We start from the raw sequence: 22,286 nt of genomic DNA, 5'->3' as shown, positions 1-22,286 counted from the left end.
GGACGGCCTGGGCAAGAATGGAAAAAGATAACCATAGAGAGGCTCCGGTCGAGCTTTCTGTAGCGCTTATTCTAGGGCAAACTGTGAGACCGGCTACTTATAGGAAGGGCAATGATTTTCGAAGCTGACAGTCTAGTTGTTTTCTCTGAGGGAGCCAATACAGAAACAATAAAGCAGGCCAATTATTTATTTTGAATATGATGATATAAGCACTTAAAGAATGGTTTGAAATTATTTTAAAAAAAATTAACAAAGAACAAGACTAGTTGAGAACATGGTCTCAGGGTGTCCCTCACAAGGCCCCCTAGAGAAACAGCGGAATAGAGGGGAAGACGGATGACTGGGGTTCAGGGGGTTCTGAGTAACTCACCCTCTGGGTCTCAGTCACCCAACTGTTAAATGGGGATTTGAAGAAGCAAAAATTTCAAGGCTTCCTCACACCCAATTTTCTGAAAACCCAGACGTGACAGGTTTCAAAGGCACATTAGTGCCATCTAGTGGCAAAGGAAGTAGACTGGCGACACAAACCGTGGAATCCGCAGGTTTGAGAAGCTAGGAGGGAATCACTTCGATTAGAAGCCTTAGAAATCAATTCAAAAAAAAGGCAGAGGGTAAGTGTCCATCCACAGATGAATGGATCAAGAAGATGTGGTTTATCTATACCATGGAATACTACATGGCAATGAGAAAGAATGAAATCTGGCCATGTGTAGCAACATGTATTGACCTTGAGGGTGTTATGCTGAGCGAAATAAGTCAGGCAGAGAAGGACAAATATCATATGTGTGCACGTATAGGAGGACTAGGAGGAACTTAACAGAGGACCAATCGGGAGAAGAAGGGGGGAAATGGTGGGGGAAAGGGAGAGAGGCAAACCATGAGAGACTCTTGAATGCTGACAAAAACTGAGGACTGATGGGGGGGGGGGGGGGGGGGGATGGGCATGGAGGAGGGCACTTGTGGGGATGAGCACTGAGTGTTATGTGGAAACTAATTTGACAATAAACTATTTGTAAAAAATAAAATAAAATAAAATAAAATAAAATGTTTATATGTGAAAAAAACAAACAAATAAACAAACAAAAAAAAGGCAGAGGGGAAAACAAGGCCTAGAAAGGAAGTAATCTGCCTAAAGTCACACAATGCACACAATAGTTCCTGGTTTCCGGTGTGCAATGGGCGTGATGAAGGCAGAGACAATATATTAACCTTAACAATTAAAACAGAAATCAAAGTTTAAAAAAAAAAAAGGATTTAACAGTTTGCTACTCTGAGACTAAGCACCACTAAGCAAAGGGTGTGGATTATTTTTACAATGAAAACGCTAATTTTGGGGTGTCTGGGTGACTCAAGCATCCAACTTCGGCTCAGGTCATGATCTCACAGTTCTAGGGTTCAAGCCCCGCATCAGGCTCTGTGCTGACAACTCAGAGCCTGGAGCCTGCTTCAGATTCTGTGTCTCCTTCTCTCTCTGCCCCTCTACTGCTCACACTACCTCTTTCAAAAATGAATAATATTAAAAAAAATTTTTTTAAGTTAATTTTTACAAGAGTCTTAAAGCACATCCACACTAGGTACCATTTGCTTATATATTACAACTTTCTTTCTTAAATGAAGAGTCTACTACTCAAATCTACTTCCTCCTCAAAGCTTCTGCAGAATGAATAAACAGCAGCTTCACACTTTCGCTAATTTTCCTTATAGGATTGACTGTTTGAATTTTTTTATGTCGTGTATAACGTTCAACACGTTATAAAGAATCCTAAAGCCGAGCCATGCTGTCTATCCCTCCTTTCCACGTCCCTGACTCATTCCCATGACCCCAAATTCAGATAAGTTGTTGAATGTGGTTTCCTTAAGCAGGAAATGACCCAAGACAAATCTAAGAGCGATACCAATGTTCTTTTGGTAACAGCCTTTACTAAAGTGATGCTTGGTGCTCCTATTCTTTTGAAAAGTGCACCATCGACACTTTCATAACCAAATTTCTCATATCCGCCCCAAGGAAACATGAGTCCTAGGCTGCCAGCTTCTCTCTCTTTCTAAAGGAAAAAATTTCCTCTGTTTCACTGTCTTGCTTAAACTAGAGGATTGGGGCGCCTGGGTGGCCCTGTGGGATAAGTGTCCAACTTTGGCTCAGGTCATGCTCCCATGTTTCATGGGATACAGCCCCTCATCAGGCTCTGTGCTGACAGCTCGGAGCCTGGAACCTGTTTTAGATTCTGTGTCTCCCTCTCTCTCTCTGACCCTCCCCTGCTTGTACTCTGTCTCTCTCTCTCAAAAATAAAAAAACGCAAAAAAAAATTAAACTACAGGATCAACTAAACTTTATATATACTTTTTTCTTGAACTAGACAGGCCATTAATTGTTTAATGCCCCCTTCTTATTCCTTTCCCCAATTTGGTTATGAATGGCTGTTAAATTTGCCCACTCTTTCCAGAGAATACATAATGTGAGGAAATACAGCTGTTCAGGTGTTATCTGCATGTGAGATTCTCATGTTAGATGTGTCCCCCTCATTCCAGGCTACAGATAACGGGGCAGCGACGATGTCCTTGCACCATTACTACCGCACGGCAACAGCCAGGAGAGAAAAAGCCCACCATGTACCATCTATGACTGAGAACTTCGCACAGGAAACACGCAAGTCACTTTACCTGCATCAGCTCTAACTTCCCCAGCAGCACACTGAGACCGGAACTGTACCTCCACTTCACAAATGAGGAAACCGAAGCTCAGAAAGATGAGGTGATCTACCTTCCTTATGTTCCTGGGGGCCGCCAGGATTTGGAGTCAGGTTCACAGCAGCAAAGCTTCTGCCCTCCCGGCTGCCCTTCGAGCCACAGCTATGGCCCAGATGTTACTGCGGGGCTCGTGTTTCTTGGCAGTTATGCAAGTTAGACTTTAAGAGTTTCATTTTTTATTGCCTACCAATATGAGAAAGGAAGAACAAAAAGAAAAGAATCTCTTTTTTCTCTCCATATTATTCACATATGTTCGTTCTGTCCTCTCCATCGGAATGTAAGCTCCAATTCCTCAAGTCTTTCCAACATGGCTAATCCCAGCTCACAACAGCAACTCTAGAACTCCATTTCAAATGAAAATGCTTTATTCTTTCAAAAACTACAATGAAATAGAAAATTAACCGCTACACATCAAGGGAGAGCACACGCTCCCAAGATAACCTAACAAGTCTATCAGGGTCTTGTGTCCTGGCAGTGCGGTCTCACGTCTAGAACCGGCTGGCCAGGGCTGCCCCGGTTCCTCTCAATTTCCCTGGTCTTGCAGACGCACTCGCTGTCATCTGCTGGATCATTACAGAACACGCAACCTGTAACTTCTCTGTGCTCTGGATGAAAACCCCAGTGAGTCTTCATTTAAGGAAGAAAAAAATTCAAGGCTGAGTTTTGCATGCAAAGCTTTCCACAACTTCTAACTAGACCTCGAACAAATCCACCATTACTCTCTGACATAAGACAATATCCTCTAGAGGCAAGAGGGAAGAGGTTGAGAGTAAGCGCTCTGGAACCTGAAAGCCCGGGTTCAAGTCCAAGTTCCCCCCATACAGGCTGTGGGAACTAGAGCAAATCGCTTAACCTTGTGTTTTCCTGATTTGTGAAATGAGGTTGTAAAAGCAGTAAGTACCTCAAGGATTGTGGTGAGGATTAAAAATATATGCAAAATTTTGACACTAGAACCTGGCACCTAGTAAATACTTGATGTTAGGTGCTGCTATCATTATTATTATTATTGTTATTGTTATTAAATAAACAGTGAAAACCAACAGTTAGCAGGAAACCTTTCCTGGCTACATGGTTAGTTTTTGCATCTGCTAGTCTCCTTTCCCAACTTCCATCTCCCGTCCAAATCTCAACCATTCCTCCTAGTTCAGAACATCTGCACCAGGCCTTTTCTGACCATTCACATCCTCATTCATAAAGCCATCAATAGGCATCCAAAGCATGTGGTCTATTTACTCCTTGGCCACAGAGTTATTTCTGCCTCCTCTCCTCATTTAGCTCACCACAGGAGGGCAAGAGGCCATGTCTTAACACAATTCTTTGGTATCCCTCTCAGTACCTCAAAGTGGTTTATACTTACATTCTAGCTCAGACTCTAGAAGATGCTTAATAAAACAGAAAATGCTATTATAATAGTAATGCTCTCATCTTCTTTCTAGTCTCATTGGAAATATTATGCCTTTTCCAGAGCAAATACCTTCATCTCTTCTCAGTTCACTCTTCCCTAGAATGATCTTCCCTAGTTATCTTTCCCTCTCTCTAAAACATTCAATCTCTCCCCCCTCTGCTAGATTTACCCTCCCCCCTATCCACTTCCCTGAACCACGCAAAGGCCTCCAGTATCTTGAAAAATTTTACTTGCCTCTTCTGCCCCTTGTTCAATACTCTACATTCTGACCCTCATCCCTCTGACATGCTCCTGATATGAACAGTCTACCAATGCTACATCCATTTCCTCATGTGCTGCCCACTCTAAACCTCCTGAAGCTGGTTTTGAAGGTCATTAGTTAGCTCCAAATCCAGTGGCCTCATCCTGGCCTTCTCTGGACTTCATCACTATACAAACATCACTCACTAACACTTGTTCCTTTAGTTTCCAAAAATCCTTTCCATGAATCCCTACTACACTGACCAAGACTGTGGTATCTTTTGTTTGAATCTTTTTTCATTGGTGCTACTTCTTACTTTCCTCCAGCTGCTGCTCAAAAGTCAGGGTTTTGCTCAGTGTGCTCTTTCAAGATTTTCTGTAAAGAATTTATCCACTCCCATGGCTTCACCTTACTTCCACAAAAAAGCTCCAATCTGAAAGCTCAACTGTGGTCTCACTACTGGGCTTCAGACTCTTATGTCCAGTGGACGATCAGCCACCTCTGCTTGGATATAGCAATGTCTTCATATTCAATATTCAAAATCACATTACCTTCTCCTGTAAGAGATCTTTTCCCTTCCTCCTGGATTCTCTATATTCTATCAATAGGGACATTTTCCTTTTTAATCAGACAACTGAGAAAACTGGCATCCTGTTGGATTCCAAGCTCTCCCCCAATCCTGCCAGAGTCCAAATGACTAAGTCTCAGAAGATTTTCCTGGGTAATGAGGCTTCAACCTGTTCTATCTTTCCACTCTCACTGCTAAAACATTCACTTCCATTCTTGCTGCCCACTCATCCATGACATTCAGTCCTTATTTAAACTTCCTAAAATACCACTTTTGTCATATCACTCTTTTATTCAAAACCACATCAGACTTCCACGTCCACAGGGTTGTGGAGGGCATTTAAGGCCCTTCACAAACTAGTTCTAGCCCAATCAGTCCCCACCAGAAACTCTCCGCTCTTCGCTGATAGCCTGACACAGGCTAATTCATTCCCACATCCATGTGTGTACATGGTAGGTTCTCGATAATGCCTTAGTTAGGCAACAATTTAATATACTTGAGCAAACTGCAACATTTTTTGAACGTGGAACAGAGCATTAAAAAGCAATTAAAGATACATATCTTAAAAAAGACCTTATTGATTGACCAACAAACTGTTGAGCAACAAACTGGCTTTACCGTATCAGGGGACTCCTAAGACTGTTTTTGTTCAAAATTGAAAAATAAAAATATATCAAAGTAAAAATGTTTAAATGCTGAGTATCTGAACACTTAAAATAACAAAAGGAACATAATCAAGCTATACATTTCTGACATTTGCACATTTCTGTAATATACGATAGATTTTAAATTAATTTTATTAACATTCATAAACTTTAATCATTGCCCAAATCATATCTAATCTAATACTACAGTATTGCTGTTTTTCTGACTAATTTCTTTTTTCAATATGATCTTAGTACTTATAAGATTTTTCTTATAATTTTTATATAATTTTTCATAAAATTACCTGTCTACTCCAACCTTGTTCTTTATTGTTAATTGTCAATTTTATTGTTAATACATTTAAAATTGTTAAAACTTTTGATGGACTCTTGTCTGTAGGCCCTAACGATTTTAGTTGAGAAAATATTCTTTCCAAATGCAGTGAGGAAAAATAACAAACAGAATTACCATTATGACCCAGCAATTTCCACTCTGGGGTGTATATTTAAAGGAAATGAAATCACAGTCTTGAAGAGGTATCTGCACCCTCATATTCACTGTAGCATTATTCACAATAGCCAAGACATATGAACAATCTAAATGTCTGTGGACAGATGAATGCGTAAAGAAAATGTGTACATACACACATTCACACACACAAAGAGAGAAATGTTATTCAGCCATAAAAAGGAAGGAAATCCTGCCATTTGTGACAACATGGATGGACTCTGAGGACATTATGCTGAGTGAAGTCAGGCAGACAGAGAGAGACAAATACAAATACTGTATGTTTTCACTTGTACGTGGACTCTAAAAAGATGAACTCTAGAAACAGAATGGTGGTTGCCAGGGGCCGAGGAGGTAGGAGAGATGGGGAGATTTTGGTCAAAAGGGTCAAACTTCCAGTTATAAAGATGAGTAGGTTCTGGGGTTCTAACACACAGCATGTGGATGGATGACAGTTAACAATACTGTATCATATACTTGAAAGTTGCCAAGAAAGTAGATTTTAAATGTTACACACACACACACACACACACACACACACACACACACAGTAAGTGATTATGTAAGGTGTCAGAGATGTTAATACAATGCTACTATGGTAATCATTCTGCAATACAAACAAGTATCAGTCACACTGTGTACCCCAACTTATCCTATTGATACGTCAATTATATCTCAATAAAGCTGAAAAAAATTTTAATGTTTATTTATTATGAGAGAGAGCACACACGCATGAGCACAAGTTGGGCAGGGGCAGAGAAAGAGGAAAAGAGACAATCACAAGCAGGCTCTGTGCTCAGCATGGAGTCTGACCTGAGACTTGATCTCAGAAAGCAAGATTATGCTGCTATCAAGAGTTGGATGCTTAACCACCCGAGTCACCCAGGCACCTTAAACTGGAAATATTTTAATGCACTGAGATAACTGGTAAACTGAGAGCAAATGCTATTAAACAGAAGATATTCTGAATACAATTTTGTTAGTATTGAAACGTATAAATATTTTTCTCAAGTACTGCCTTTTTGCCTCCATTTAGCATGCCTTTCTTCAACAAATATATATACTGCATGTATAATTTATTTTTAAGTAGGCTTCACGATCACCACAGAGCCAAACATGGGGTTTGAACTCAAGACCCTGAGATCAAGACTTGAATGCTTAACCAACTGAGCCACCCAGGCACCTTCAACAAATATTTTTAAAAATCTTTTTTTTACATTTATTTATTTGAGAGACAGAGACAGAGCACATGTGGGGGAGTGGCAAAGAGAGAATGAGAGACAGAGTCCAAAGCAGGCTCCAGGCTCCAAGCTGTCAGCACAGAGTCCAAAGCGGGGCTGGAACTCACAAACTGAGATCATGACCTGAGCCGAAGTCAGACGCTTAACCAACTGAGCCACCCAGATGCCCCAACAAATATTTTTATTAAGATAAAATTCATAAAACAAATTGTCTCTATTTATGATTCTTTATAAGTTTCACCAAATCTAGGCATTGATAAATTATGAGCTTCAATTTAGTATAGAATATAAATTTATTCAATTAAAATCAGAAGATCAATAAAAGTTTCCTACAAATTATTATTGAGGTTTTAAGTACAATGGTATTATGGTTACTTTTTAAAGTCATTTCTTCAGAGATGTATACTCAAACATTTAAAAATGAGGGGTGCCTGGGTGGCTCAGTCGGTTAAGCATCCGACTTCGGCTCAGGTCATGATCTCATGGTTGAGCTTTGTGCTGACAACTCAGAGCCTAGAGCCTGCTTCAGATTCTATCTCCCTCTCTCGCTGCTCCTCCCCCACTCACGCTCTCTCTGTCTCTCAAAAAGTGAATAAACATTTAAAAAAATTTTAAATGAAATGATTTGGGGGACCCTCGGTGGCTCAGTTGGTTGTGTCTGACTCTTGGTTTCGGCTCAAGTCATGATCTCAGTTAGTGGGATCAAGTCCCGTGTCAGGTTCTACAATAACAATGGAGCCTGCTTGGGATTCTCTCTTTCCCCTTCTCTCTGTCCTTCCTCAACCTACTCTTTCTCTCTCAAAATTAATAAACATTAAAAAAATGAAATGACTCCATATATTTTTTAAATTTATTTTTTAAAGTTTATTGATTTTGAGAGAGAGAGCATGCATGTATGCTCACAGGTCTGTGAGGAGGAGAGGGGCAAAGAGAGAGGGAGTGATAGAATCCCAAGGAGGCTCTGTGTTATCCTCATGGAGCCCGATGCAGGGCTTGATCCCACAAACCGTGAGACAATGACCGGAGCCAAAATCAAGAGCCCAACACTTAACCAGATGAGCCACACAGGTGCTCCTGGATTTGTTTTATAATATGGGATTGAGTTAAGGAAATATTGATGAAATGCGATCACCTGTAAGTTAGTAATTGTTGAAGCTAGTTGACAGGCATATGGGAAGGGGTTCACTATAGTGGTCTTTCTGCTATTGTTTATTTTATACAATTGAAATTTGCATAATAAAATGTTACAAAGGAAAGACTCCTACAAAGTGGATGTTATAGACTGAATTATACCTCCCCAAAATTCATATCTTAAAATCCAACCCCAAGTGTGACTATATTTAGAGAGAGGGCCTTTAAGGAGATAATTAAGATTAGGGGTGCCTGGGTGGCTCAGTCTCTTATGCATCTGAATCTTGATTTGGGCATGATCCTAAGGTCATGAGGTCAAGCCTTGCATTGGAAGATTCTCTCTTTCTCTCTCTCTCTCTCTCTCTCCCCAACCATGCTGCCCCATGCCCCCATCCCTCAAGCTTTCTTATCCTCCCCCCCAAAAAAGGAGATAATATTAAATGAGGTTATAAAGTTGGGGCCCTAATCTGATGGGACCAATATCCTTATAAGAAGAGAACTACAGGCACAAAGAGAAAGAGCCTTACCATCTAAAAGCCAGGAAGAAAGATCTCACCAGAAACCAACCCAGAAGGTGATGTCCAACAGTCCCTGATCTTGGACTGTTACCTTCCAGGACTGTGAGAAAATAAACTTGTTATTTAAACCACCCAGGCTGTCCTATTTTTTATGGCAGCCCTAGCAGACAGTGAAGTTATTCAAAAGTGTGATTTTACATTTCAAAATTAAATCCTGTATATCATTCGAACACTCACCATTCCCTTTATGAAAAATTTCAATGTCTCCCTGTTTGAAAGTATTGCCTACAATAATCACAATTTGCTAAAAACTTTGAAAAGCTGAATTTTTTGGAACTTCAATAATTGAATACATAAAAGATTTCCAATTGATTTTTTAAAAAGCAATGCAGCCAAAAGGCAAAAGACTCTTTTCTTAAATAGTTCATATCGTTGTAGGACAGTTGAATTGACTTATAAAATAATTCTTATAAAATTCAAACATCTTTAAAGATGATGGGTAGAAAAAGTATATACTGCCACACTGTACAAAATTTAATTCAACATCAGAAGTGTCACAAGAATCTTATAATTCAATTACCCAATGGTGCATATAAAATTATTTGTAGGGGCACCTGGGTGGCTTAGTTGGTTGAGCATTCGACTCTTGAGTTTAGCTCAGGTCATGATCCCAGGGTCGTGTCACCAAACCCCACACTGGGCTCTGCACTGAGCACGGAGCTTGCTTGGGATTCTCTCTCACTCTCTCTCTCTCTCTCTCAAAAAAAAATTGTAAATGACAACAGTCAGTTTTTAATTCCATTAGTAGAAGTCTGTTTGGACCATATTATGTCTACCATTACAATCAAATTCAAGAACATTTACACCTCAAAGGTTTTCTTAATTCCACAAGAACATCGTTTTTGCCCTGTCGCCACGTTCCACCAACATTGATATCCTTATCATCACCACTGAAAGAAATTCTTTTATCTGTTATGTTTAACTTTTTAATTGAATTTACAATAGCATTCAGAATAACGTTAGATGTTTTACCTTTGGGAGAATGAATTTCCAAGAATTTTATTCTGAATCCACTAACTGGATAAAAAAAATTAAACCATTATGAAAATAGAATTAAGGAGTTTCCTATTTGAAGCATCTGATGTCAGTGATACTAAAATGATGAATTCATGGTAATGAACTACTTCAGCTAAGCAAGCAAACACATTAACACCTATGATCTCACATTTTATACACATACAAGAAAATGTTGAGGCACCTGGATGGCTCAGTTGGTTAAGCATCTGACCTCAGCTCAGGGTATGATCTTACGGTTCATGGGTTCGAGCCCCATGAACTTCGGGCTCTGTGCAAACAGCTAGCTCAGAGCCTGGAGGCTGCTTCAGATTCTGTGTCTCCCTCTCTCTCTCTGACCCTCCTCTGCTCATGTTGTCTCTATCTCTCTCTCAAAAATAAATAAAACATTCAAAAAAAATTTTTTTTAATTAAAAATTTAAAAAAAAAAGAAAATGAGGTGTGGACCAATGTTGTAAACCATTTTTGCTCATTTTCATCTGCTCCAAATAAAAAGTCAAACCTCATAGAATGACATGAAAATGTACCTCTTACAGCTTCATATTAAATCATCCTCTTTAGCCTCCTTTAAAATTAAAAAAAACAAAAAACAAAAAACTAGTACTAGTTTTTGACGTAGATGCTAATGTTTCTTCAACAGACTTAGGTCTTCCAGTTAGTAATATAACTACAGCCTCTGAAGCGGAAGGTAAATGTCAACTACATTTTGTGCAATTTTTCATTCATTAGCTCTCCTGCCAAATGAGAACTGAGTTCCTTATGTCCTCTAAAAACACACTTTTTTGGTTTGTTTGCTTTTTGCAAATGAATGCTGCCAATGCTGCCAAAGGGTTTACTATAAACTATATAAAAGTTACCAAGCAATGTAATATAAAACTAGTGGTCCATTCAGGCCGTACATTAAGCGGTCAAACCACTGTAGCAAGATAATTCAGAGTATTCCCCATGTGCTTTATGTATGGCAGGCCTGCTCGGCTCTGCTCCCCATACATCTAGTCTATGATTCCCTGCATCTCCCACTAATCCTGCCAACTGGTAGCCAGGCAACGTCACGCATCACACAGGCCGCAGCTTGGCACAAATGTCTGATATGTACAAGTGGGCTTATAAAGACATGGCCCAAGAACTTCTACCATCTACCAGGACCTGAAGGAGGTGGCTGTTCTCAGACTCCCTGAGCAAGCGCAATAGGTTTTATCAGCGAGCATCCTGTATACTGTCCTAGAAAGGGTAATGTTAGTAAGCTGTGTGTGGAAAGGGTTGGAAAAAAAAGAGACAGGCTGTTACTGGTCACCGTTCAGATTTGAGCACTGGAAAGTGGAAGCGCTGTCCGTTGCACATGCATTGAATATAATACTAGTCGAGACTGGCAGAAGAGGGAAGAACAAACTGGATGTCTATGAAAACCCACTCCAACCGCTTTTTATGCACCAATAATACCTCACTTAAAAATGAAAAACCTTGCGACAAACGCTAAACAGGATGGGTTACCAGGATAACAGGCAGAGCCTGGCCGTTATGTTTAATCAACACTCAAATCCATGGCTTTCTCCGTGCTCTTCTAACCTGGGACGCCAGTTCCCTTCTGAACACTTACTCCCCTTCCACCTTTCGGTGCACACTTGTGCTGACTCCTGCACCATCTCCAGCACAGCCTTTCCTGACCCCGGCAGTCCACAGTGGCCGCCCACCTCATCCCAACTATAGCCCTTCTGCCCATACCTGTCTTTGAGTATTTACCCTGCAGTTAGATCATGTAACCTTACAAAGGTGGGTGACCAGTTCAAAGAAAAGGAGAGTTCAGGAAAATAAATAGGAAGGGACTGACAGAAGAAAAGTAATCTAGTATGTGTGCTGAGAGAGGGCGGAAAAAATAATAGGAAGTGGCATTTTCCTTTCTCAATGCTACACATACTGGTTTGATATCTGAGCGATTTCCTTGTTTTTACTTTTTACATAAGAGTAGGGGACAATGGGAATAATACGACATAAGGATTTCTATTTTAATTCAGGTCCTGAGACTGTGAGATCCTGCTTGGGAGGTTTGGTTACCATTCCCTCTCACCCTCCTCAGCCTCCAACAGCCCACAAATTCAAGTCTCAGGTTGAATTTTAGTAGTTTCGGGAGCTGCTTGGGGAAATGCAACAGGTAGGTAGAAGGGAACAATAGCTGGCAATCTCAGAAGCATAAATGTAAATGGTGCACACGTCTTCTGGTTCTCTAACAAATGTTCTGTAGACAGTGCGTTTGGTTTTGCAGACCCGCCCTGACATAAAACCAGACACGTCTATTTTTATACCAATTTGGTTTCAGAAAGTCATTACAGTCATTACCAAAGCCATTCAAATATCACTCTCATTCTGCCTAAACGTTGTTATTGAACCTAACTGTTTGGAAATGCCTGAAAGAAGAGAATACATTTTTTAGAATTCCTTTTTCTATTAAATTCCGTTCTTCTATTTTCCTTCTGTTCCAAGACTTAAAGGAGACGACGGCATGTAGGAGCTCTCCCTCTTCAGAGATGGTTCAAACTTGGATCCCAAGCTCCAGTGTCTACGGAGTCCAAGTCTGTGTCTTGTAGTAGTTCCGTACAACTGTAGCATCAAATGCCTGCATATTTTGGCACGGCTCCCAGCCTGTCTGAATTGGATCCATATGACAAACTGCAAAATATCCTCGCATAACATCTGTTTGCATTGTGATGCTGCTTTGAGCAACTGTCATTTCTTTGTTTTGCTAAGTAATTAATTCAAAATTATATAATGAGACCATCAAGCCCTGTCAAGTCCTGCCTTGCAAATTCCCTCACACCCAACCCCTCTTTCCTATTGCCCCCTGGCGTGCTGATAACTGTCAGGCTAGACTAGGGCTGGTCTCCCAAACCTGTCTACATCTAGGATCTCCCATGGCCACAGTGTTGCCCAAACAAGAAGTCTAAATTGCCTCTGCACATGCCACGTTCCTTCATTCAAAACAAAGTCAAACCTACAAACCAGCCCTTCTGCGACTCCCTATCTGCCAAATGAAAAGCCAAAGAGCTTAACCTCACATTTAAGACCTTTTGTAAGCTGGCTCCAGTCTGGCTTTCCCCCTGGAACTGCCCTACTTCCTTTTACTCTACAAAACCAGCCTATTCGCTGACTCCTCTCTTCCCCCAACACACGTACACACCCCTTCTCTTTACCTTCTTCCCTTACCACCGGCCTCCTCTTGGCCTACTCAAGTACTATCTGTCCTTCAAAGCCAAATTCAACGTCCTATCTTCACTATCTACCATCCTATCTCTATTATCTCTTTGACCTCTAGATAACCAGTGCTTTACAAATAACTCACTTGGTATTTCTTTGATGCCTTGTACTATGGACTAGCTCTGCTACTTAGCTTCCCTAGACATACCAGAGGGCACAAACCAGCCTCTCTGGCGATCTGCTGTTACTGCTTTGTCCTCTGACTCAGTGCTATGTGCACAGCAGACAATTAGTATATAGTTCGATTGACCAACTGGTTAAAGACATGTATTTGCTCACGTGACAACTATTTGTTGAATCCCGGTATGTGCTAGGCACTGTTACAGGCACCAGGAAAATATAAACGGACCATACAGATGAAAACTTCTGCCTTCATAGGACTTATATTCTATGGAAGGAGAAAGAGCCTTTTTAAAAAAAAATAAGCTGTAAAAATACTAGAAGGTGCTAAATGCTCTAGAGAAAAAGCAGAGAATGAAAGTAAGGAGTATACCGTAGGGGTGGAAAGTGGACTGTGATTTTACACAGAATGGTAGTGGAAGGCTTCTCTGAACAAGTGACATTTGAGCAAAGACTTGAATAAGATAATGGAGTGAGGTATGCAGATGTCTGGAAGGACAGCCAGACAGAGGGAGAGCAAGTCCCAGTACCCTGAGGCAGGAAGGTGCCTGGAATATTCAGGGAAGAACAAAGAGGCTAACGTGGAGTGCGTTGAGGGGGGAGAATGGGAGGCGCTCTGCTCAGGGATTCTGGCTGGTACCACCAGGGAAGGGAACAGATGACTGACACATCTGACTCACATCTGAAAGGACCCATTTGGATGGTCACTGAGAATAGGTAGATAGGGATTGTTAGAGGCAGGAATACCAGTCAGAGTAATTTAGGATGGGGATGACCTTGGGGACAAAAGTCTGCAGCAGGGAGGAACAGTATCTCAGATATTGGAAATGGTAAGTTGGAGTAACAAATGGAGAGACTGAAGAAGCAGTTAGACAAAGGGGCCTAGAGTTCAGGGGAGAAAAGGAGACTGAAACCTACTTTTGGGAGTTGTCAGTGTACAGATGGTATCAAGCCTATGGGAGCAGATGAAATCCAGGGAGCCCTTGTACACAGAGATGAGGCCCAGGGATAAAGACTAGGAAGCCTCCAAGACTCAGAAGAAGGAGCCAGTGGGACAGGAGGAAAACATGAATGCCAACCGGTAGAGAAGGGACTGTGTGCTTGAGAGAATAATCCACGTCCATCAGGTGGGTGCCACTGATACGACTTGGACTATGGAGGCTAAGGGAGGTTGCTTATTTTCCTCACTCCTTCCAGCAGTTGAGGTTGGGCAAATCTCAGGCAGGGGTACTAAGATAAACAAGGAGAGGACACAATTTTCCATAAAAGTAAAAGTAAAAATTTAACAACACAATATTGGGTTCTTTTTTCTACTGGAAAAAAAATCTACTGATAATCAAGTTTGTGCAGGATTTGTCAACCTTGGCACTCCAGACATTTTGGCCAATAATTCTTTATCCTGGGGGGCTGTCCTGTGCACTATGGGATGTTAAGCAGCAGCCCCGGACTCTACCCACTAGATGGCAGGAGCAGTCCCCATCACCTCCCCCCAGGTGCCGAATGTTCCGGGTGGGGGGACAAAAACTCTGAGTATACTTTAAATATCTTTTCTCCCAAATGCACCTGTTAATTTCTGCTGATAATTTCTTCTCTAGATTTTTATTACCAGTCAGCTGGTTTGGAAGGTTCCCACTGTATTCATTACCCAGAGTGCAGAAACCAAGCAATTAGCTCAAAAATGTACTTTTAAATTTTTTCCATATGAAAGATATGCCCCAAGTCTACCCATTTAAAAAATGATCATCTCAGGGGCGCCTGGGTGGCTCAGTCGGTTAAGCATCCGACTTCAGCTCAGGTCATGATCTCGCGGTTCGTGGGTTTGAGCTCCGCGTGGGGCTCTGTGCTGACAGCTCAGAGCCTGGAGCCTGTTTCAGTCTGTGTCTCCCTCTCTCTGACCCTTCCTTGCTCATGCGGTCTCTCTCAGAAATAAATAAAACATTAAAAAAAAAAAATGATCATTTCAGCCCACACTCGTCCACAGCAGCCTATTCATAACAGCCAAGAGGGAGAAGCAAACCAGAGTCCAACTGCAGAGCACATAAACAAAGTGTGGCGCGCACACACAATGGAGTATCACTCAGTCTAAAGAAGGAACGGACGGCATTCTGACACAGGCTACAACACGGACATTATGCTGGGAGAAATATGGTAGTCACAGAGGAACAAATACTGCATGACTCTACTTGTATGAGGTACCGACAATAGTCAAATTCACAGAGACACAAAGCAGAATGGTTGCAGGGACTAAAGAAAAGGGAGAATAGGTAGCTACTGTTTAACAGGTACAAATTTCTAGTTTTGCAGGATTAAGAAAGTTTCAGAGATAGATGGTGGCAATGGTTACACAACACTAGGAACACACTTCGCACTACTGACTGAACACTTAGAAATGGTTAAAGTGGTAAATTTTATGTTACGTGCTTTTTTTTATTCATAATTTTAAAAAAAAGGAATACAAGCTCTGGAGTCTGTCTGTCTTGGGTCTAAATACTGGCAAAATGCCCAACATATCTGGCTCATAGTAAACATTAGCAGCTGGTTAAAAATTAGTATTTTAACCAGAATTTCACCAAGTCAGTGCGCATGTTAGTCAGGACCAGTCATTGACAGTTATGGGTGCCTCTGGCTGGTGAAACAGGAAAGCAGTCACAAAGAAAGTATGGTTGAAAAAAATCAATAAGCATTTCTGAGAATAAAATCATTTTGCCAACTGAGTATTATTTGAGTACTAAGTATAGTCAATTTTTTCCTTCAAAATTTGGTCCTCTCCTGTGGATCTGTCCTGTCACTTCTTTTAAATGTTTCTTTATTTTGAGAGACAGAGAGCATGAGCAGAGAGAGAGGGAGAGAGAGAGAATACCAAGCTGACTCCGCACTGTCAGTGCAGAGCTCCATGTGAGGCTTGATCTCATGAACCATGAGATCATGACCTGAACCAAAATCAAGAGTCAGATGCTTAACTGACTGAGGTGGCTTGTTTTAAAGATCCAGACTCATTTTGTATTATTTTTTCAAACTGTAAAAAAAAAGTTTGTGTAACAACCCAGCGAAGAAATGGGCAGAAGATATGAACAGACACTTCTCCAAAGAGGACATCCAGATGGCCAACAGACACATGAAACGATGCTCAGCATCCCTCCTCATCAGGGAAATACAAATCAAAACCACACTGAGATACCACCTCACGCCAGTCAGAGTGGCTAAAATGAGCAAATCAGAGAACTCGAGATGCTGGCGAGGATGTGGAGAAACGGGCACCCTCCTACACTGTTGGTGGGAATGTAAACTGGTGCAGCCCCTCTGGAAAACATTGTGGAAGTTCCTCAAAAAGTTAACAATAGAACTCCCCTATGACCTAGCAATAGCACTGCTAGGAATTTACCCAAGGGATACAGGAGTGCCGATGCATAGAAGCACATGTGCCCCAATGTTCATAGCAGCATTCTCAACAATAGCTAGAACATGGAAAGAGCCTAAGTGTCCATCAACAGATGAATGGTTCAAGAAGATGTGGTTTATCTATACCATGGAATACTACATGGCAATGAGAAACAATGAAATCTGGCCATGTGTAGCAACATGGATGGACCTTGAGGGTGTTATGCTGAGCGAAATAAGTCAGGCAGAGAAGGACAAATACCATAGGATTGCACGTATAGGAGGATTAGGAGGAACTTAACGGAGGACCAAAGGTCAGAAGAAGGGGGGAAACTGTGGGGGAGAGGGAGAGAGGCAAACCATAAGAGACTCTTGAATACTGAGAACAAACTGAGGACTGATGGGTATGGGGAGAGAAGGGGGAGATGTGCATGGAGGAGGGCACTTGTGGGGATGAGCACTGGGTGTTATATGGAAACCAACTTGACAGTAAACTATTTGTAAAAAGTAAGTAAATAAATAAATAAATAAAATATGCTTTGGGTTATCCAAAAAAAAAAAAAGTTTGTGTGTCTGTACATATAGACTTTTTCTTAAATGATCAAGAATCCATTCTAGATGTTACCCTATTTATATCAGTTTTGCTTTCATTGCTGATTCCAACAATTCCTTGCACAATCCTACGGTGTCTATAATTCGGACTCTCCTCCATTTCTACCTAACATATCTGCTGAAAATGAAACCCAATTTTCATAGCTGTATTTGCGTTAAGGACAGTGTAAAAAAAGAAAGAAAACCAAAGAGTAAATAACAGAAACACAACAGAAAGTGAATAAGAAAAAAGCAGCATTTCCCATGAGAGGCCAGAAGCATGGGAGGCTCAGCCCTCGACTTCCAAACACAAGGTCTCCAGGCACGAAGATGTTCCCTCAGTAAGATGGGTGCTCCCTCAGTAAGATGGATGCTCCCTCAGTAAGACACCAAACCAAACGGAAACAGAAGCACACAGAGTGGATGGGCCTTCTGAAATGTCTCACCTGCATGGGATTGATCTTCACTGAGCGCTCAAAGCACTCCACGCATTCTCTAAACTCCTTGTTCCGTAGATGGAGGAGGCCTTTGGAGCGCTGAGCCCGAGCACTGCGGTGGTGGGACAGTTCCCAGGCCCGCTCATAGCAAGCGTGATCTCGAAGGACATCTCCGAGCAAGCAGTACAAACTCGGCGTTTCTTTTTTCTCCAGCTCTCGCCTAAGGATTTCTTCTGCCTAGAAATGACAACAGAAGTAACGGAATTAGCTTATAGTGGCTAATGGCCATTTTTTTTTTCTTTAGCACATAGATATCTTTTATCCCATAGGATCCACATTTTTATTTTCACAGTTTGAGATGACCTGCCTATTTCACGCATCTAGGGCACAGGCTAAAAACAACAGAAAGCAAATACGATACAGGTAAAAGAGAGGAACAAGAAGGAAAGGCAAATATTGCCTTACTGGCATCTGGAATCCTCCAGGAAAGAAAGGCACCAAGGGGAAGCATACTCCATGATACTGGGAGAGCTCATGGACTCCCCTCTGTCACCAGCTGGAATGACTGTTAGAGCAGCGTCTTCAGTTCACCTCTACTCAATGGCAATACAAAGTATGTTTTTTAGTTCAGTTTAGTTTGCTTTGTTTTTCCTTTCTTGAAATGGCATGCTCCAGGAGCCTGGGATCGTTGTTTATAAAAGAAGGGGGGAAGGGTATAATTTAATAGTCATTGCTTATCTCACAGATGAAACTTGCCAAAAGGAGGCCTATCTGCTTCCAGCAAGTCTCTTTAGTTTAGAAATTAAAGACCATCCTCAGTACACCGCACACGTTTCAGTACTATTGTTGTATGTCCACAATTCAGGTTCGCCTCCTCCATGGAGCTAATTCTGTACTTGTTACCATTACTCTGCTTCCCTGGTCCATGTCCCTTGTTCCCTGTTTCTGATGGCAGCAGCCACCTTAAGGTAGCTAAAACGATACTTTAGACTCCTTACTTTATATAGATGGCAATCTTAAAGTCTATGTATTTGATTCACTTTAGGTTGCATCCAGCTAGAATTCTTAACCAGTCTAATTTTTGTGAAATCTTTTAAAAGACAATTGTGCCTATAAAAGTGTCTTTGGATGCTGGTTTCTCTGCATTTCTGACACACTATGGGTTATGTAGGCTTCTTACGCCTGTTCTGAAAATGGAATCAGAATTTATACAGCTTCTAAGCAAAAAAAAAAGAGTTATAAATCCCAAATAGCCAAAATACACAGGAGATTTAAAAATATAATCCATGTAATTCCTCTACAACAGATGATACAATAGTTAACTACTGTTCTAACCATAATTTTATAAGATTATTTATATAAGTACCCAACACATGTATGTATATATATAGTGTTCAACCAAATTACATGTAACAGACTGTAGCCATAGCAGGATTTCTGCTGACATGATTTTATAGTGTAGTTGAAGGTGCTTCTCCAATATGGCATTGAAACTTGATACCCACCGCCTCCCAGACATTCTGAAGGCTACTCCTGCAGAAAATAAAATTCTGTGATTAGTTATCTGATCTGGTTGGAGCTGAAGACATGGGGAACCCACGATCATGAGAGAGTGTGGCACTGGTAGTCCATGATATCCAGTGATGAAAGAATTTCTTGAATTATCACCTAGGGGAGCTAAGGATAAAGCCTCTACCTAATGTAAGGCTCTGTGTATTGGAACTTCATCAAGATAAAAAGCTCCTGTACAGCAAAGGAAACAATCAGCAAAAATAAAAGGCAACCAATGGAATGGGAAAAGATATTTGAAAATGACATATCTGATAAAGGGTAAGTATTCAAAATCAATAAAGAACTTACCAAACTCATCGCCCAAAAAAATAACCCAGTGAAGAAATGGGCAGAAGACATGAATAGACAGTTTTCCAAAGAAGACACCCAGATGGCTAACAGACACATGAAAAGATGTTCAATATTACTAATCAGGAAAATACAAATCAAAACCATGATGAGATACCACCTCACAGCTGTCAGAATGGCTAAAATTAACAACACAAGTAATAACAGGTGTTGGTGAGAAGCTGAGAAAGGGGAACCTTCTTGCACTGCTGGTGGGAATGCAAATTGGTGCAGCCACTCCGTAGAAGAGTATGGAGGTTCCTCAAAAAACTAAAAACAGAACTACCCACTATCCAGCAATTGCACTACTGGGTATTTACCCAAAGGATACAAAAATAGAGATTCAAAGGAATACATGCACCCTGATGTTTATAGCAGCATTATCAACAATACTCAAACTATGGATAGAGCCCAAATGTCCATCGACTGACAAATGGATAAAGAATATGTGGTGTGTGTGTGTGTGTGTGTGCGCGCACACACACACACACACACACACACCATGGACTTTCACTCAGCTATCAAAAAAGAATGAAATCTTGCCATTTCCAATGATGCAGATGGAGCTAAAATGTATTACACCAAGCAAAATAATCAATCATAGAAAGACAAATATCATTTGCCTTCATTCATATATAGAATTTAAGAAACGAAACAGACGAACACATGGGAAGCAGGGAGAGAGGAAAGGGGGAAACAAACCACAAGAGAAGAGACTATTAATGATAGAGAACAAACTAGGAGTTAATGGAGGGAGGGCGTGGGAGATGGGCTGGGTGGGTGATGGGTATTTTTTAAAATTTATTCTGAGAATGAGCATGGAAGACACTGTGCATGCAAGTGGGGGGAGGGGCAGAGAGAGAGGGAGAGAGAGAGAGAGAATTCCAGCTCAGAGCCCAATGCAGAGCTTGAACTCACGAACTGTGAGATCATGACATGAGCCAAAATCAAGAGTTGGACACTTAACCAACTGAGCCACCCATGTGCCCTGGGTGATGGGTACTAAGAAGGGCACTGTTGTGATGCAAGTGATAAATCACTGAGTTCTACTCCTGAAAACAATATTGCACTCTATGTTAAATAACTAAAATTTAAATTAAAAGAAAAAAAGGCTTCTGTGAATTAAGTGATAAGACACTAAGAATATCAGACTGTGAGGTAAGGTTGGCTGCTTCTAAGTTCACTGAATAGCTCAAAGAAAGAAAATGACATTCGGTGTTTTAAATCCTCAAGTTCAGAGAACCAAGTTATTTCTATGATTGCTTAAAAAAATTTCTTTTTCCTTGTAGCTGCCAAGTTAGCATAGCCAAAACTCGGATGTAGACATTGCTCCTGCGTGATTGCTGAATATAGGACAAACTCAGTTTCACTAGGGCTTTGAGCAAATGAAGGCATCTGATTGGGTTAATCAAATGTGTTTTAGTCATTTGTTTTCTTTCCTCTATTGCCTTTAGGCTACACATCATTTTACTTACTTACTTATTTATTTATATTGAGAGAGAGAGAGAGAGAGAGAGAGAGAGAGAGAGAGAGAGCGCGCGAGCATGCGTACACAGGGTATAAACAGACAGAGAGGGAGAGAGAGAATCTTAAGTAGGTTCCATGCCCAGCATAGAATCCAACAGAGGGCTCAATCTCATGACCCTGAGAACATGACCTGAGCCAAAATCAAAAGCTGGACGTTTAACCAACTGAGCCACCCAAGTGACCCAACATTTTATTATTTTTGAGTGACTGGTCTAAAGCTAATCATGCACATCTTCAATTTATCAAAGTTCATTTAGAGTTACTGTTATATCACCTCACCTTTCTCACATCACAAGTGGCCCAGTCAAGCCCTTCCTAAAGTTCCGTTCCATAGAAACAATGCGAGATAAACAAATGATTGCTATTGTTTTAAGACACTAAGTTTTGAAGTGGTTTGGTTCTTAGCAATAGTAACTGCAATGGTTGTTACGAGAGGGTTACTCTAGTACCACTTACTTCATCTTGGCCAGGAGAACAGGGCACTGATCATGAAGGAGCAAGACCCAAGAATTTAAATAAAGGGGCACCTGGGTGGCTTAGTCGGTTAAGCATCTGACTTTCGCTTAGGTCATGATCTCGCGGTTCGTGGGTTCGAGCCCCATGTCGGGCTCTGTGCTGACTGCCAGCTCAGAGCCTGGAGCCTGTTTCAGTCTGTGACTCCCTCTCTCTCTGACCCTCCCCTGCTCACACTGTCTCTCTCTCTCCTAGAAATAAATAAAACATTAAAAAAAAAAGAATTTAAATAAAGATATTTGGGATGATTCTAAAAATAGAAACCTCCAAACCCTACTGTGTTTCCTATGCCAACAGGGGCAGTCCTCCTCTATCTGTTAAGACTAGTGCTACCTTGTTTAAAGACAATATAATGACCGGTGTGCCTAGGTGGCTCAGTTAAGGATCCGAAACAGCTCAAGTCATGATCTCACAGTTCATGAGTTCAAGCCCCACATCAGGCTCTGTGCTGACAGCTCACAGCATGGAGCCTGCTTTAGATTCTGCGTCTCCCTTTC

General features: G+C 41.1%; 1 protein-coding gene across 1 annotated transcript in view; it reads right to left on the bottom strand.

Moving 5' to 3' along the window:
- TTC27 (tetratricopeptide repeat domain 27) overlaps positions 1-22,286 on the bottom strand; it is a 191,558-nt gene that overhangs the window by 46,725 nt on the left and 122,547 nt on the right. Inside the window, exon 13 of the mRNA XM_039250329.1 lies at positions 17,860-18,087. Coding sequence (XP_039106260.1) covers positions 17,860-18,087 — 228 coding nt within the window. The remainder of the gene's footprint in view (positions 1-17,859; positions 18,088-22,286) is intronic.

The sequence above is a fragment of the Hyaena hyaena genome, unplaced genomic scaffold (assembly GCF_003009895.1).
Source record: "Hyaena hyaena isolate Hyena2069 unplaced genomic scaffold, ASM300989v1 scaffold_362, whole genome shotgun sequence".
Classification (NCBI taxonomy): domain Eukaryota; kingdom Metazoa; phylum Chordata; class Mammalia; order Carnivora; family Hyaenidae; genus Hyaena; species Hyaena hyaena.
The sequence above is the reverse complement of the archived record's forward strand: the minus strand, read 5'-3'. Positions and strand labels throughout refer to the sequence as shown.